General features: G+C 43.0%; 1 protein-coding gene across 1 annotated transcript in view; it reads left to right on the top strand.

Annotated features, from left to right (window-relative positions):
* The window catches only part of adam19a (ADAM metallopeptidase domain 19a), a 145,930-nt gene extending 131,085 nt beyond the window's left edge, over positions 1-14,845 (top strand). The window contains exons 14-23 of the mRNA XM_063187119.1: positions 288-483; positions 814-922; positions 1,110-1,314; positions 3,074-3,151; positions 5,967-6,075; positions 7,226-7,367; positions 8,127-8,226; positions 8,898-9,167; positions 10,805-10,989; positions 14,029-14,845. Of these exons, the coding sequence (XP_063043189.1) occupies positions 288-483; positions 814-922; positions 1,110-1,314; positions 3,074-3,151; positions 5,967-6,075; positions 7,226-7,367; positions 8,127-8,226; positions 8,898-9,167; positions 10,805-10,989; positions 14,029-14,080 (1,446 nt within the window). The 3' untranslated portion in view covers positions 14,081-14,845. The remainder of the gene's footprint in view (positions 1-287; positions 484-813; positions 923-1,109; positions 1,315-3,073; positions 3,152-5,966; positions 6,076-7,225; positions 7,368-8,126; positions 8,227-8,897; positions 9,168-10,804; positions 10,990-14,028) is intronic.
* Positions 14,846-17,802: the final 2,957 nt, after the last annotated feature.

The following is a 17,802-nucleotide window of genomic DNA, read 5'->3' as shown; positions in this document are numbered from 1 at the left end:
AATTGTGTTATTGTTCCTCTTCAGTGCCTGTTTACGGAGGTTAATGCTAAACTTGTGGGCAGGCTTTTGAAAGCAAACAATACCTTATAAAGACACTTATGAAAGAGAGTTCCTCCTTTGACTAAGTGTTCACTTTTGTCTCTCCCCCGCCTGTCTCCTGTTTTCCACCCCTCTTCCACATATTCCCTTCATCCTCTCCTAACCGTATTCCATTCTTCTCTCTTTTCTGTCCTCCCTCCACTTTTATTTTATTTTCTTTGTTACACCCGCCCATCCATCCCCATCAGCTGAAGCAGGCGGGCACCATGTGTCGTGGTCCAGCGGGGGCGTGTGACCTGCCAGAGTACTGTACGGGCGGTTCGCCCTACTGCCCAGCCAACGTCTACCTCCTGGACGGCTCCTCCTGCCAGAGTGGCCAGGCCTACTGCTACAACGGGATGTGCCTCACCCACGAAGCTCAGTGCCTGCAGCTCTGGGGCTACGGTGAGAGGGTCATGTGATATGATATGCCTTTAGATCACCTGAAGGTTCTTAAAAAAAGTTATTACATTGTTGAGTTTCAGGATTAGTTTCTGTGACTAGGTCGCAGATCTAAACCTAAGCAAGTTGATGCATGGGTTAAGTTATAGCCTCCAATGTTATGCTCATACCTTATGGTTAAAACCATAGCTGAAGGAGTTTTATTTCTGGGTCAAGTTTCCATTTCTAAATATAAAGAAGGTTACTGCAGATGTTGTGTGTTCTGCAGCCGTCTGAAGGAGTTTTCTGAGGAATAGCTGTAAAGGTGCTAAAAATGCCTTTCTTTCATCTTAGGTGCCCGTCCAGCGCACGATGCCTGCTTTCAGGATGTGAACGTGGCGGGAAATGCCTTCGGCAATTGTGGGAAGGACGCCCAGGGAAATTACGTCAAGTGTGAAAAAAGGTATTAAAAGCTGGATTCTGCAATTACGTACATTAACAGTAGAAGTTCTCTGTTAGACCGTCATGGTCTCAGGGATTAATGACTGCAATTACATCCATTGGTTTTAGCGTGTGAAATTTGTCGCTTGAAATTTGGGAGTTTGTGTATATACCCATGTGCCATGCTTAATTTCTCAACCTCTAACCAGCGATGCCAAGTGTGGCAAGATCCAGTGCCACAGTGCTGCCAAGAAGCCCAAGGGAACCAATGCTGTCTCCATCGACACCACCATCCGCCGCAACGGCATGGACGTGAAGTGCCGGGGCACCTACGTCTACACCACCCAGGAGGGCCAGGGGGACCTGCCGGACCCCGGACTGGTCATCACCGGCACCAAGTGTAGTGAGGGGAAGGTGAGTCTGTCTACTACACGTTAATGACTTTTCACCCTAATGCTAAAGCATTACAATAATTACTGTAGAACCAAGCTTAGAAACCTTCCCGAGCTAAATCGTATGGCAGAGACCTTTGCTATTACAGTGTTATTGCACTGTTATGAACTTTTATTGGATCATTTCTAATTTAGGACAGAGTTTTATGTTGAAAATGAACAGCCCTTCAGAAGATGGCCCCATCCTATTTCTCAATTTTATCCCCTTCCACCACCTCCCTCCATTTCCACTTTTTTTTGTCATAACACAATCCAATACTTCATAATACCCATCCTGCATTGACACCAGATACGTAAGTGGGAAGCTGGAGAACATTGATGGATTAGGCTATTTTCAAGCCTTCAAGTCTCTTTAAAATGATCACGTCTGATAATCTTTAAGCCTCTACAAAAGTGGTAATGACATTGTGAAGAGTGATCAGACCGAAGTTCCAGTTTATTGTTTCTTTCTCTAATATTAAATAATTTAATGTGCAGGTCTGCCCTAGAAAGTTTATCAGTTCCTAACATTTGAATGTACAAAAAGCTGTTGTTAGCTTTTTCTGACCAAGATGGAACACAACATGAAGGGAGGTGGAAGGGGATTGTATTGGGGAAGGAGAAGAATTTTGTATTTCTTCAGCTGTCTTTGATGACTCTGGGTTGTTACAACCAATTTGAATCAACTTCTTCCAGTGATGGGCACTGCTAACGGGGCTGTGTGAAACCCTTCAGATGCTACATTGATTGTTATGGTTGTTTGTAGTTTTGGAAAACCCCTTGCCAGGAAAGCCATTATTTTTTCAAACCCAGTTCAACTTTGAAATGCACTGTGCAACACAAAGTCTCTCATGAAAGACAGTACAGTATGTCTGTCCACAACTGAAATTTGGATGAGTTATACAGCTATCAGCAGCAGTGAGTAAAGTAGCCATAGTCATTATTAAGGTCTCTTAAGTGACCATTCAGCGAGCGTGAAGGGAATCCCTAAAGTGCCTCAAAGACTTTTGCTAGCTATGATAAGCGTACAAGTACTCTGACATTGCACTGGCAAATTATAGTATGTCCATTGGACACCTACGGTATAAGGCTAGTCACAAGAGGGATTACAGTATATTACCAAAACTATTAGCAAACATGCTTTGACTGCCATTCCATTTCTAACCCATAGCAGTTATAACAGCTTCAACTCATCTGGGAAGGCTGTCGATAAGGTTGAGCAGTGTGTTTATAGGAGTTTTTTACCATTTCCTTCAATTGGAATTTTTGACCCCTCCTCCGTTGGGAGCATGGAATGGTCCAAAATGTTTCTGTATCTTGAGGATAATAAATGGTTTGAGCGACATCATATTTAGATATTACAATGTAGATTTTTTTTTTCAATCTCAATGTCAAAGTAATAGTGTCAAATTAAAGATAATTCTAGGCTATTTGATTGGGTGACACTGGCCGCCATCTTTGTTTACGGATTCACCATTGCAGGCAAGCTCAACTTGGTGCAACTGGGAGAAAGAAATGAGTGCTGTTTTTTGAGCTGTGCAGTGTCATACTTAGGCAGAGTAGTGATGTGTAGAGCTATACTTGGTAGAAAACGAACAGTGGAAAAGGGCTTTAAGCCTCTTGTCCAGGGACCACAGATTCATTTGATCAGGATGGCTAAATCTACAAAAAACATTCTGTACCTGGTCACTGATAAATAAGTGAATGACCTAAACTTAACTCTGTTCTGTGTTCTTGTTCAGGTGTGCAAAGATCGCCGTTGTCAAAATGCCTCCTTTGATGAGCTGGAGACCTGTCTAGACAAATGCCATGGACACGGGGTAAGTCTGACATGGACGACAGTCTTTTTTTAGAAAGTGCGCTCAACTCCCAACTGTTTCTTACCAAGTTTTTGGGTGCGAACAAACAGCAAAGTTCATGTATAGTAAAAAAGCCGCACTCTTGGGTATAATTCTTGCAGTTTTAATCTACTGGGTTGAGCATGACAGACAGACGTTTCGGCCTAAGCTTTCTTCAGTGTCTTTTTTGACATGGACATCAATAATGTCATTCAAAGATGTATGGCCTGAGCGCTGGATGTGTATAATCACTAATTTATACCAGTTCAAACTAGTGTAATCGTGAACTAAGGAAAATGTCTTATAACTCATTTATTACATTGCTTTTACCCTGCTCCTCACAGGTGATGTAAAAAATAGCTTTTTAACGTGTCATAGCCAATCCACAGTGCACCTTCCATCATCAAAAGTTATTCCATGACAATATAAAGCATTAATGTCCATGAACAGATGTCAGAAATGTAGTCAATGATTAAATGAACAATTTCATCTTATAGGTCGTTCATACAACAATAGCCAATAGACAGCCTTTTTTGATCACTTTTCACTTTCAACAGACAGTTAAGGTAACTGTTCATTACAGTTTAATGGCCTAAAATAATCTGCCATGATAATGGGTAATAAAATGGTGAGTCTCATAATCGCGCTCTCGCCTTAGGTTAATGCAGGTCACGTTCAGTTATTGCCATAAAAATAATGTAGATCTCACAATGGCCGATGGATTTAAAGCCTCGACTACTCAGCGCAGCTCAGAGGCAGATGCCTTTTGGTGATAAGTGGCAGGGATTTGTGAATTGAAAACTTTAACTTGTTTTTCTCTGAGGTCTGACAGCAATGTCATGTGAAAATGGATGATAGTGTCCCTTCCTTGGACACTTTTCTTTTTTTTCTCGCTCGATGCTTCTTTTTGTGAGCTGGAGGTCAGTGTGGGTTAGCCAAGCGGAGACAGACACAATTTCACAGCTCTAAATCCTCTCAAACAACCCCTGCAGGTGTTTCCTCCACGTCAACTACACACACACACACACACACACACACACACACACACACACACACACACACACACAGACACAGACACACACACACACACACACAGACACACACACACACACACACACACACACACACACACACACACACACACACACACACACACACACACACACACACACACACACACACACACACACACACACACACTACTGTACAAAATCCTCTCATTAGAGCGGCTTTAGAATCTCCATTATTGACGTTCTTTATTCATGTCTTTAAAAGCACCCTAAAGCACTTGAATATAATCCTCTCTCTCTCTCTCTCTCTCTCTCTCTCTCTCTCTCTCTCTCTCTCTCTCTCTCTCTCTCTCTCTCTCTCTCTCTCTCTCTCTCTGTGTGTGTCTCTCTCTCTTTCTCTCTCTCAACCAAAAGTTTTGTTCCTGAGATTGTATGGTGTTATTTGTGTGATCATGTTTTGGAAATGCTGCTGCAATCCACTTTGAACAGGGGATTAAGGCATTTTATACCACATCCCGCTTTCTCTCCTTCTCTCTCTCCATACCTGTCTCTCTGTTATTTTTATTCATACTGCTGTGAATAAAATGACAGTGTTTGATTTGTTTTGTATTCATCCAGTAGGCCTTAAGGTAGGGGGCCCTCCAGCAGGGATATGTTTTGAGCAGTCAGACCTGTCGTGTCACTATCTCTCAGATAGGGCTTTCAGGCCGACCGGAACGGAGCTGGTGCCAGTGCCTGCACCAGTTATGTTCGGCACTAAAGTGCTTATCTGCGAACCACACGTGTTCATACCAGGCTCTGAACTTTTTCCGCACGTGACTGTTACCTGGATGAACCTGCTCACAGCCACGCTGTCGTCACGGTTTGTGGAGAAAAACCTAGAATTTTGAGGTTCACATTGCAAACCAACTTTCCGGTTCGCAAAGGCTAAAATCTGTGGGGTGAACACGACGGCCGGTTCGCAATTAGGTGCAGGAACGGGCACCGGCACAGTTCTCAGTCGGCCTGAATACGCTAAGACAGCGCATGTGTTTTCATGTCTCAGCCTTTTGTTGGTCTCTTTCTCTGTCACAGCCAGTAAGTAAGAGTAAGAGTAACTTAATTAATCCCCAGGGGGAATTTAAGGGTGTTGGTGTATCTGGCTTTGCTAAGTGTTGCTAAAAAGATCAAACACTATTAGTATATTCCTCCATCAGGCAGATGCATTGCGTCAAAGATGGTCTTCAGGGTAATCAACTTCCAACACAAAGTAGACCCCCCTGCACATTGTTCTCCTTTGCCGGAGAACCTCATTGAATGTGCCATGATTCGGTCAGATGACCAGATAACTTGAACTGCAAATGAGGACTCTGTCCAGGAGTCTTCTTCTTTGTTCTATCAAAGACCTTCACAGTCCATGGGTTTGGGATATTTGGGTTTACACAGGAAGTTCCACAAAAAAGTGTTTTCTTTTACATTAAAATATTAAGGATATCTTACGATGATCAACTGACCAGCGTTGTAAGCGTTGCACAAGAAATGAGATTCAACTGCAAATAAAAACACTGTCCAGTAGTCCTCATCTTTGTTCCATCAAAGACATTAACGGCCATTGACTTTGGGATTTTTGGATCGCACAAGCAGCTATTCAAGGAAGTTCTGTGTGATTTGAAATGAAAAGAGTAAGGATATCTGTCTGACTGTCCATGAAATGTACCCACCACCCTTTGAGCTCTTCCTGTTTCCTGTCAGCTCCCTGCCTCTGTCCCACCCACTAACTTCCCTCTCCACCTTCTCCTCCTCTTCAGGTTTGCAACAGCAATGGCAACTGCCACTGCAACCGTGGGTGGGCTCCCCCTTACTGTGAGAAACCTGGCCTGGGTGGCAGTATGGACAGCGGGCCTGTTCAATACGACAGTAAGTCCTGTTTTTTTCATCTCGTACTCCCTCTCTTTCTTCCTATCTCCTCTTCCTTCTGCCTTATCCAGCTCTCACCACCTAAGGGCATCTCTGATGAGTCCATTTTATGTGGCAGTCGACTACCTGCCAGCTCTGAAGTGGTTTTCAAGGAAGCCAAGGGTTTTTTTCCCTCTCTGTTCTCGGCATGACACTACTGTCACCTTCCTGAAAGGTCATCTTTTCATTCATTCAACACCAGGCTCTGCTCACCCCTTCCCAAGCCAAACCACCTCCCCCCGCTGAGTGCACTGATTAAGGATTTGTAACCTTTGCAGCTGCAGCTTCTTAACTACTGCTAAAATGTGTTTTTGTTATGAAATGGCAAGTTTTAAATCCTGCATTTTAAGAGCTTGTCCCAGCAGTCAACACGCTACAACACTACCTTGTCTTAACGAGTGAGATTTGTTGTGCAGGCACACCATAGGCGAATTCCAAAAACTACCAACGAATCACTAAACACTAAAGAGATGTGGAAGCGGACGTGATCATCTTGAGAAGCCTTTGGAAAGAAAATGTTGACGGTGCAATCATGGTGGTGCACACATCACAGGAGTATTTATAAAATCAGATGTCACTTAGCTCACCTCCGCGGGACTGCCTGCAAGCTGCCACAGACAGGCCCAGCTGTGCCTCCCCGCTCGAGTGAAGTGTTTGTGGCACTTAACTGGCATCAGTCCTGGGCTACGTGTGTGTGCGCCGTATGCTATTATTACTCGCTGCCTCACACTGCTGACTCTGTCTGACTGTTGATATTCTGTCACTGACATCTCAAATCAGTGCAGCGTTTCCAGAAGAGCTGTCTGGTGAATGAGAGAGAAAAAATAATGACAGAACAAAAGAGTTTTCACTTGTTTATTTATGTGCATGTGCTTGTACTGTATGTGAGATGGATGGTTGTATGTTATACATTGTACTGTTTGTCTTGACTTGTCTATCAGAATTCTTGCAATTTTTTACCCACATACAACATTCCAGTGTCTATTTTTTTCTCTCCAGCAGTCAGAGTACCACCTCCTGTATTGCCAAGTATCATACTCTAACTAAGGCCTGTTGCCATCTTGGTTGACCTTTGTTGTTCTAATGCCTTTGCCTTGACCTCTGTTCTCAGGTCAGCTGGGTCTGGTCATCGGGCTCTTGTTTGCCTTCCTGGTGCTGCTTCCCACCATCCTCATCCTCTTCTATTGCTTCAGGATCAAGAGCTCCTACTACCACAAGTGGCTTTCACAACGAGAGAAGACCAAGGCCAGCAGGTAAGCACTAAAGTTCCTGATGAGGCATCTCTTTTTACCCCCGGTTTCCATTAGGTCACGTACAGGATTTCCCTCGAAAACTGACCAGCCTGCTGAAAATAATACAAGGACTTATTGACTTGGAATACAACTGAAGATTAACCCATTGACGCCTAAGGCACCTGCTAAAAAGGCTGCTAAATGCCTGAGCCCTTTTTAAGAAAAGCTGCCTTCAGCCTATAAAAACCTAAATATCTCAGCTTCTGAAGCACATAAAAATATGCACTAAGTTGCATTTAAATGCTAAGACCCTCATCTTTCATTAGAATGTGTTCATTCATCTCAAACAAACAGAGATTTTTAATAAAGTTGTCTCAAATCTCATGAGCCTGAATGTTGCGTAATGCAGCTCCAGGCGCCAGGGCCAATGTTGCACAACGCAACATCAGGCATCAATGGGTTAATCTACTGTGCCTGGTGTGTTCTGTCTTTCAGCATGTTCTTGTGACAATGGCTTGTCCTTGGCTCGTGCCAAGTTTGTGTTTGTGGTGCTTTTCTTGACTTCTTTATTGGAGTCATTTGGAAGGCTTTTGAGTGTTTTCTGACAGCAATTTACCGTCGGGTAAACACATAATCCAACATCACAGGCACCTTGAGACCAGACTAATCTGTTTCAAAAGGGGTGTGGATGTAAAACACTCCCAGTACACTCTCAGGTTTGACCTTGACCTTACGTATGTGTGTGAAAAGCAATATAACACAAGCTTTTTTACCCCCCAGGAATGAGGCATCCATAGAGAAGGGCAAGAATGGCCACTTGAATCCAGCGTTTCACCTGAAGGTTGTAGCGCCTTCCAACAAGGGCACCAACCTGAAGGGGGTAAGTACGGATTCTGCAGAGAAATGTAAAAAATCTTCACACCATGTCAGGAAAACATGTCAGAAAAAAGGATTATGAGAAGTTTGAATAGCACATTTCTTGAATACAGTATGTCTTGTGAGTTCTCTCTATGTTAAATTCATGTAGTCAGTACTAACATGACCATAAAAAAATAGCATCTAATGCATGAAGAAGAAGGTCACCTGCCTTAACAGTACAGATTAAAAGTCTGTGCCACGTATTTGTTACATCCATTAACAAAACAGGAAACTACATTTGAAGAGTTCAGATGCAAAACCCCCGGAGTGCCTTTTCAGAAAATAATCTTAATTCATTCTTATTTAATACAAAGCTATCAAAATTGCATATTTTTTATTGTATTTTAGTAATATAACTATTTATAAGTACATGAATGTAAACCAAACCAACCACGGGGTTCTCTAAAAATATAGAAGTGCAGGTCTTCAGAAATGGAGTTAGGGGGTTTTGCATCTGAACTCTTCATTTTATGAATTCAACAAATTACAAGGGCACTTGCACAGAGTATTATTTGTCACATAAAAAGTAGCTGAATGAATTAGTAAAATTGGCCTTGTAATGTGCGCAAATGTGCTTGGGTTTAGAGGAATATTTAAGCACGTCTCATCCTCCTTTTCTGCCTCTGCCTGTAGATTCCCCACACCAGCAAAGAGGTCCTTCCTCTTCGGCCGGGTCCCATCCCTAATGGAACTCAACCGGTCAACGTGGTGCGTCCGCTGCGGCCGGCCCCGTCCCCCCACACCTCCCCGCGGGACGCCAAGGGGGCGGCGCGGCCACCCATCCCCGTCAGCAAACCGCCCGCCGCGCCACCCAAGTCCCCCGCTCACGCCCACAAGCTGAGCCCGCCTAAGCTCAGCCCGCCTAAGAAGCCATTGCCTCTCAACCCCACGCGCTCACCAATGGTAGGCATCTCATCTCGGTATCTGACCACTTTTTCCCAGCTTGCAATTTAGCACATTCATGAAGAGTTTGTCAGCAAGAAGCAAAGGCAGAAAGTCAATAAATCGCAACATGGTTCATGTTCCTTATTGTGTCTCAGACTGTTGACTTTAATAAAGATTCCCTCTCGTCTCTGTTGGTACAACACATATACAGTATCAGTGTATCAGTACAGTATCAACTCAGTATTTCATTATTCACCACAACCTGTAGCATCAGATACACATCACTGTGTGTAATAGCAAGCCATAAGAAGATTTAATTTAGGGTCATAAAAAAGTTTTGGAAGATAAAATGAGTTGGAATCCTGGGAGGAATATCACAAGGCAGCATAGGAACACAGGCAATATCACAAGGCAATATAGATTTTTAATCATTATCCAAACATTGGACATATGAGGAACCTGTCACCCTGGAATGGTGTCCATCTCTAGTGAAGCACAGTGGGACTCCTCCTTGGGTTTATTGCAGTTTAATGAAATACCGGGGGGAGGAATTACTGTCAGAATTACACGGAAGAATGAAATGGTATTCCCCACCACCTCCCTATTTATTGACCATCATCAGACAATGTGTCCCACCGAGTGACACAGTAGCTGCAACGCCCTCAAATCTGATTGACTTCGATTGCAATATTGCACAGACAAGCAGACGGCTGTTGTCTTTTTTTTCAGTCTTCCCTTCATTTTTTGCTGTCTATTTTCCGTTTTTTTTTTCTCGGCTTCACAGACTTTAATAAACAAAGGATGCAAGAGAGAGAGAGGGGACTGCTTTTCGAGCATAGCGACGGCCCAAAATCACATTTCTCAACTGGCGTGGCATCCAATTGGATTACCACCAACTTCTTGTTTTCCTCTGACGTTGACACGCCACAAATGTTATCTGTGTTTCATTACTCTTCCGTGCCAGGGAGGCCCCGCTCTATTCTCACCTTCAGAGTCCAGCATACGAGGGAATTAGCAGGATTTACTGTTGTTGCCTCCCTCTGCTGGTTTTATTGTTGGAGTAATCATGAAGGCCAGGGGTGCATTTCTCGAAACCAGTTGCTAACTATGTGAGCTACTTTCTTGTTTTCAATGCACTTTCCCATTGGCAACTACCCAAGTTGCTACTGGCTGACAACTACACTTTCGAGAAACACACCCGAGAGAGCCTACTGCTAAAGACAGCATGGGTGTGAATGGAGAATTAGCTATAACGTCGACCACGTGGGAATTGGCTGCATGATAATAACCATGGCACATTATGGGAGCCAAAATGGACACACAGAGCAGTGGTAATGGGGAAAAAAGATAATGAGATATGAGATTAGAATGGAATAGGATGGGATGTTGTTCTGCCAGACTCATATCTCTTATTCTCACACTTTCTATCCCTGAATTTCAATTGGGTTTACCAAAATGCTTTATTTGCATGACAAATAGTTAGATAGTTCGTTGTATTGCCTAAGCAATCTCTCACAGAGATGAAGCTGATATTCATAGTGTGAAGAATAACTATCTCAGTTTCTTTCTAACTCTGCTCTCTCTCTCTTTCTCTCTCTCTCTCTCTCTCTCTCTCTCTCTCTCTCTCTCTCTCTCGCTCCCCATCCATCCACCAGTTGGTGTCCCAGTTGAGGGCCCACCACTCCCCCTCCCCTCCCCAGAGGCCTCTTCCCCTGAGTCCGGCGCGGTCGGCCCCGTCCAAACCCTCCTCCTCTGGGGGGCTCTTGGTCATGATGCCTCCTGCCGTGGGGCCCAAGCCTGTGGGCATGGTGACCACCGCACCCTCTCTGAAAGCACTCAGGTGAGAGACCAACAGACAGCGCGACACGCACGCACGCACGCACGCACGCACGCACGCACGCACGCACGCACGCACGCACACACACACACACACACACACACACACACACACACACACACACACACACACATACACACATACCCATAGCATACCCATAGGGCCACTTTAAATGTGCAACATAAGGCTTGTTATAGCCGTTTTAATCATTTTTAAAGTGTGTGTGTTTCCATTTCATATGGGAATGGCTCTCCAACTAAATGTTTATATCAACCAGATTTCCATTTGTTGTGTGGGTTTTTTCTGCAAGGTGCTGAAGCAGCAGTGTAGCACAAACGAAAAGGGGAAAACAATCATTTAACAGTAATAACAGAATAACAAAAAAGTTTTGCGCAGGAGCACACATATTTAGTCAGCATGTTTCGTTCATTTCTCATCAGGATTTCAAACAGAGACTCCCCTTCTCTGATTTTGTGGTAATTACACATCATTAGAATAGAAGCAAGTCGCCATGTCAAGCAATTAATCACTAGTTGGCTCATTCATCAGACAGTTGCAATGCATTAAATGAATTGTCCATTACACTGAATCAATCCATCAATATCATTAACGAAACATCAGAATAATGTCTCCCAAAGACACACCAAAGTGAGTGCAGAGGGCCATTCTGTTAGCAAATAAATCACTCTTAGTGTGGACATCGAGTTGCCTGCTCCCCTGTTCCAATATTGCCTTGGTTCGATTAACCGCAACTAAATTGGCCGGGTCAAAAGTGAGCTTTTAAATGACACCCTTATTTTAACAGTGAAGCTTTTAAATTACTCCTTTGTATTAAGCAATTAACGTCATGGAGGGCCACATTATGGATCTGGTTAACTATGCACTGGACTAAGTATCCAGGTTACATAAGGCAGCAGGAGAATGTCAAGTAGTAGAAAAAACAGGCCTGCTGCATCCCTCTTACTCCTCATGGTGAAGCAATATGCGAGGTTTGTTTGGATTTCGTAGAAACTGATCTACAGTCACCATTTGTGGATATCAACCAACATATCAAAATGTCAGACAAAAATGTTATAAACCATGACTACAATAGTGAATGTACAGAAATAGAGCAACCTGTCTTACTGACAGTCCCTGCTCTCTTACTCTCACTGCTCTCTCACTCAGGATGGAACTGCCATATCATTCCATGAAGGAAGCCTAAAGTCTTTTGCAGATTCTTTAGACTTTAGACCAAGTTGCAAATCTACATGTGCTGTTGTGGTTGAACAAGCACCCATACAGCACCCTTCTCCATACAATGTTATATGGGATGCTTCATTGATTTGAGAACAGCGGCTGAACAGTCACCACACAAGTGAAGAACATAAATAGCATCACAAATCGCTGAAAGTTGTAAGCTTCTACTGAAAATGAGAGGGTAAAAAGATGAGAGCGGAGCAAAATCCCAGAAGAAATAATATAAGAAAGATGTGGGAAAGAAAGGAAGTCAAGGTAGCTGAAGACAAGGTAGTCAAGAGGTATCCTGAAGCCATCTCTCTTAACCACCATGTCAGGGTGAAAATGAGATGTTCTGACGTGATGTTTCATTCCCTGTTCTGACAGGAAATATTTTCCTGGGTCATGTTTTTACATGGTTTTGGCAAAGACGACATTTCACCCAGCGGAAGACAGAACAAGCAGTCGCGTCTCCCTATCTGTTGGATGAAAGCTCTCAGCCTTGTTCAGGATATGCTTTGCAAGCAAACCCGTTCACCTGTTCCTTATGTAATACCATTTTGTCAGATAAAACTGCAGTCAAACTATTCGGATATGCCAAACTTTCTTGAAAGTACAAAACTATGTTATTTATAATTGCATAAATGGGTAACAGAATTGGGAGTATCTCACTGCTGTTCACGATAAACCACCTGAAATACATAAACGTATATGGAAATGGGAATACAAATACATTGGAATTGTATCACAAACAAGCTTTGTTTTTTATTAAACATAATGACTTTGTCCTTTGTTCAGGATCCATAAAACGGCATAGCATAAAATTACGTTCAGAGAATGGGAAAGAAGGTGGTGCATGCTGCTTGACACTTCATGTAATGTTATCTACAGCTGTTTACGGCTAAAGCTGCTAAGCCTGGTAGGCAGGGAGGCACTCAGCTGCAGCTTAGTTTAGCAGGAGGCCAGATAAGTCCACCGCAGCAGGTGCCGCCCCAGCCCAGATTGCAGGTGCTGTGCTGTACCACCAACGCAGAAATGCAAGCACACGAACAGGGATATGCGCTCTCTCTCTCTCTCTCTCTCTCTCTCTCTCTCTCTCTCTCTCTCTCTCTCTCTCTCTCTCTCTCTCTCTCTCTCTCTTTCTCTCTCTCTCTCTCTTTCTCTCTCTCTCTGTGTCTCTCTCTTTTTCTCTCTGTGTGTCTCTCTCTTTCTCTCTGTTTGTCTCTCTCTCTCTCTCTCTCTCGTAGGCTGTATCATTAGGACACCAGCCCCAACAATCACGCCAGGCTCTCCATATACCCCTTCCCCCCTCAACAATATGGCAGCCTACATACACGTATTGAGAATATCAGCTTAAAAAGGGAAATGTGTCGCATTGCATGCTACAGTGGAAAAATGTTTCATTTTATTCGGTTTGAATAAATCTCCACACTTATGTTAATCCACTCACAAGAGTATCCATATCGATATAGGTTTTTTTTTTCTTGCAGTATGTCTTGTGTACATGATTCACACATGCATCCATGTCATCACTCAGTCATACATGATGCCAAGTGCATGGGCAGACTTGGCTTCACAGATCATGTAATAATAGTTCAGACTGGTTTCAGAGCGGTGCCATGACCAGCCACACACAATCCATCTGGAGGACTCACGGCCATGTGTTTATGGCGTTTTGGTCAAGACATAAAAAATGACGATGAGAAAAAACTTAGTTTCATTTGTCACAAAATGCAGTAAAGCGTAACATATTGTTTGCCCTTGCTCGCTTTTTTCATTGCCCCTACCTAACCCCACCTTTTCTCCTATTTGTATCTTTTTCAGACCTGTACCTGGAGCAAAACCAAACACAGCCTCATCGCCTTTCAGAAAATGACCCTGGCAGGAAATGGACTCTGGACCAGAGACTGCAGTCAGCCTATTTGCACTATAACAAAAAAATATATACACCAACAAAAATGAAAAAACATAAAGACCTTGTTTTAGAGGCTGGTACAGGGCAGGGGACAGGCTGGCTGTCCAAGTAAATCCTCCAGGAGAGGTCCAGTGGTACCGGGGTTACAGTACTGGGGTCCATAAACATCCCCACATACCCGAACCCAATCCCCCCACCGTCTTTATCCTATGACCCCCTAGTATACTGTTGACGACCCCTACCACGCTTGGCAGAACCGGCCCGGCACACGAGAAGACGCGGTTTTTGCACTCTGAACATTCTGATGCAGGACTGAGACGACAAGTTGGAAACAGATAAACGTAAAATAAAGTCACAAAATTTTACGTTTTCTGCGTGGCTAGAGGAGAGTTCACGTTACCAAAATCTTGATTCAATTGTCATTACGTTTACGTGTTTCTTTTATTTTTCGTGTATTGTTTGACTTGTTTTTTGTGTGTACTGTGTGTGTGAGAGTGTGCGTGTGCATGTGTGTGTGTGTGTGCGCGTGTGTGTGTGTGCGTGCGTGTGTGTGAGTGTGTTTTAAATAACGGATTGTCTTGTTTACATTTTAGCTTTTTAATTTTTATGTTTGATTTGCCAAAGAGAGATTTCTTTTGTCCGTTTTTTTTAACTGTGTCATCATTTATTTTACCATGTGAATTTTCTCAAGTGTATTTTGTTGTTTTATTGCATCCTTACATAAAAATCCACTGTTTTTTACTATAATACTGTATTTGGTTTCCTCTGTGTTTCGCCTTCTCCATTCACCATAAGGGTTATATCTGCTAAACACACATGCACAGCCTGGAGACTGCTTGCCGTAGCTGGAACTCAACTCAGAGTCAACAGGATGCCAGCGTTCTCATATCACCTGAAACACCTTTGGTGAACATGCCACGTTCTTTCAGTGTTCCTCGCTTTGTAACACAAACAACAGACAGAGCTTGAGTTACTCACAACCTCCATAAGACTCCCATTTTGAAGCCTGTTAAGCAGTATGCTTTTGTCACACTGAGAAAGAAGACTCCATTTGAGTGTGGCGGCGGATGTTTGAGCACCTGAGGCCTTGGCAATGTGCGAATGAAAAATATGCCCAGAGGTGATGCGGAGGCTGTGGGAAATAATAATCCACACAAGAGAGGGAGGCCTTGGCCAGGTCTTAACACAGCTGACTCTCATTCTTTCCTCGTCTGTATGGAGCTCTCAGGCTGCCTCCTCCGTATCCCAAATTCTGCATTATATCCTTGTTAGCCCCAGGCCTAGAGAGAGAGAGAGAGAGAGAAGGACTGAGAGAGACACAGTCAAAGGGAGCTTTCTGCGGGCGGACAGGTTGAGGTGCAAATGCCCCCACCGTGACTTCACTTTCTGCCTGTTGGTCTGAATTAGAGGTTGCAACCCCAGCCTTATTTATACTCATTTATTTCCATTCTTATTTATATCCATTGCATTCATTTTCAGGGTGTGGATTTAAATAGACGAAGCTATCTAGAATCACATATTCCAAAATGGTTCGGAGGTTAGTATGTGTGACTTCACTGCATTAACTCTTTCTTCTTTATGTATATAGACCTACAATCACAGACCTACATGGCAGGTTGTGCATCACTTTAACACACTTTGATGACCCAGAATACCCAGTGACTGTAATATTGCATCTCCATTCAGTCTCAGTCTTGGAATACATTCTCCTCATAACAAAGTTGCTCTGGCCCCTAGCTATCCACCATACTAATGGAGCATAATTCATTGTGCTAGGTGGGCCAAGTGTAAATGTGAATGTGTTGGCCAAAGAAACCCTAACCCTGTGCCAATTCCACTATGTGGGTTGTGGTCAAAGATCAAAGCCATCAGCAACAATGATGTTATATGATAGATGGGGGTGAAAGAGGGAGGTGCGTGTTAAACTGTAAGGAGTAACTGAGAGAAATAGAAAGACATGGGGTGTACAATGTGTCTCATAAAAAAAACTGTAATGACCTAATTAGACTTACAATATAGCCTATTTTCACTTCAGCATTTATTGCTGATAGACTAACTCCCAGGCACATCACTTATGAATGAACGCCGTAACAATGTGAAAGTGATTATAAGGTGCTGGTTATATGTATAAAGATATTATTAAATGCGGATGTTTTCGGTCTGCAAACAGGACATGTGGATGGAAAATAAAAACCCCATTCTGACAGGTGCATTTTAGCCGGCTAATTGGGATATATAAAGCGAGTTTTGAAATGAACATTCTAAAACTGTTCAGGTGATGATACACTTGGCACCTTTTTGAGCAGCACTTTTGGGCAGCCATGCTCTAATATTTTATTTGGACTCACTACTACTCTGCATAAATTGGGTCAGAAGTAGACAAATTTCCTGATTGATTTTATTGGAAAATGTGGAGCCAATGATGTCGTTGTCCAGCAATGTTACCCAAAAAGTTGCTCTGTGTCATCAACTTTTAAGTGTCAACGAGAGGCCAAAACCAAAGCGCTCTCCCAGCATGCATTTTTTTTCTGTAGCCAAGGTATTTCATGATAGCAAACGCTTTGAAAAGTGCTTACCTCAGCCACATGTGCCATATTTCACCCTCAGGCCTTCAGATAAATTATATAATCATATATAATTCTTCAAAATGATCAGAACTCCTCAGTCAATAAACACACCATTTTCTCTTTGATGTGCACAGCTCCAATCTATAATACACACTGGTACAATTGATATTTCTAAGTAGGCCTAACCATAATCAGGGTATTATATATCGATTTTCTTCAGGTGTCTCTGAAAAGAAACGGTTTCTGAAAAAAAATCTTACCTTTACCACACTGAAAATTTATCGTCATCCACCATTCCAGATCAAAATGAAAGTTTCAGAGTGGATGCACTACCAAAAAATAGACATGTTTTACGACAGGCTAAGTCATGTGTGTCTGCAAATTGTGTGTCTTTGTTGCCCACACACATGCTGCCTAGCATCGCAAAATAGTCTGGGGGAAAAAATGTCAGAAATCACAATGAGCCATCGCTAGGTAAAAAGTAGTTCATTGAGTTGTTACTTTAGTGTGTACTTCATTTCTTTCTGAATCATTTACATAACAGTGACATGCACACTAGCTGTACAACAGAAAAGGCAGTTAAAAAAAACCTCCATGCTGTTGCTCTTGAAGTCAAAAGACAAACGTCTCTTCATCAAAGTTGGTTGGGTCTATTTCAAGGAACTCTTGCATATGTTACAAGGCATGATACATTTAGTGAAGATAAAAATCCTTTATTTTAAACTGGGGCATCGTATATCTAAAAACGCCAACCTGTTTCAACCACACTGGGTACTAAAAGCAGACTCTGACATTTAGGTGGCTTTTATCCAAAGAGGCATGACTTGTGCAACCTCGTTTTATAGGGCTTGTTAAGCTGCATGTTCACAGGGAGAGGAGAAGGAGAACACAGCTTCATCTCCACACAGTACTGTAGCTGTAGCTGTTAGGCCTCACTTCAAACGCCTGAGGAGAACACAAATGGAAGACTTTCAGGTTCAGCTGCATTGCCTGTTCAAGTGAACAGATTGAAAATGCTTTGTTTCTAGTGTTTCTTGGTCCGAAGCAGAGAAACAAAAAGGTTAGAACAGTAGGAAATGGAAATGTTTCCTTTGGAGATCATAGTGAAAGGACAGA

The sequence above is a fragment of the Engraulis encrasicolus genome, chromosome 21 (assembly GCF_034702125.1).
Source record: "Engraulis encrasicolus isolate BLACKSEA-1 chromosome 21, IST_EnEncr_1.0, whole genome shotgun sequence".
In the NCBI taxonomy this organism is placed as follows: domain Eukaryota; kingdom Metazoa; phylum Chordata; class Actinopteri; order Clupeiformes; family Engraulidae; genus Engraulis; species Engraulis encrasicolus.
The sequence above is the reverse complement of the archived record's forward strand: the minus strand, read 5'-3'. Positions and strand labels throughout refer to the sequence as shown.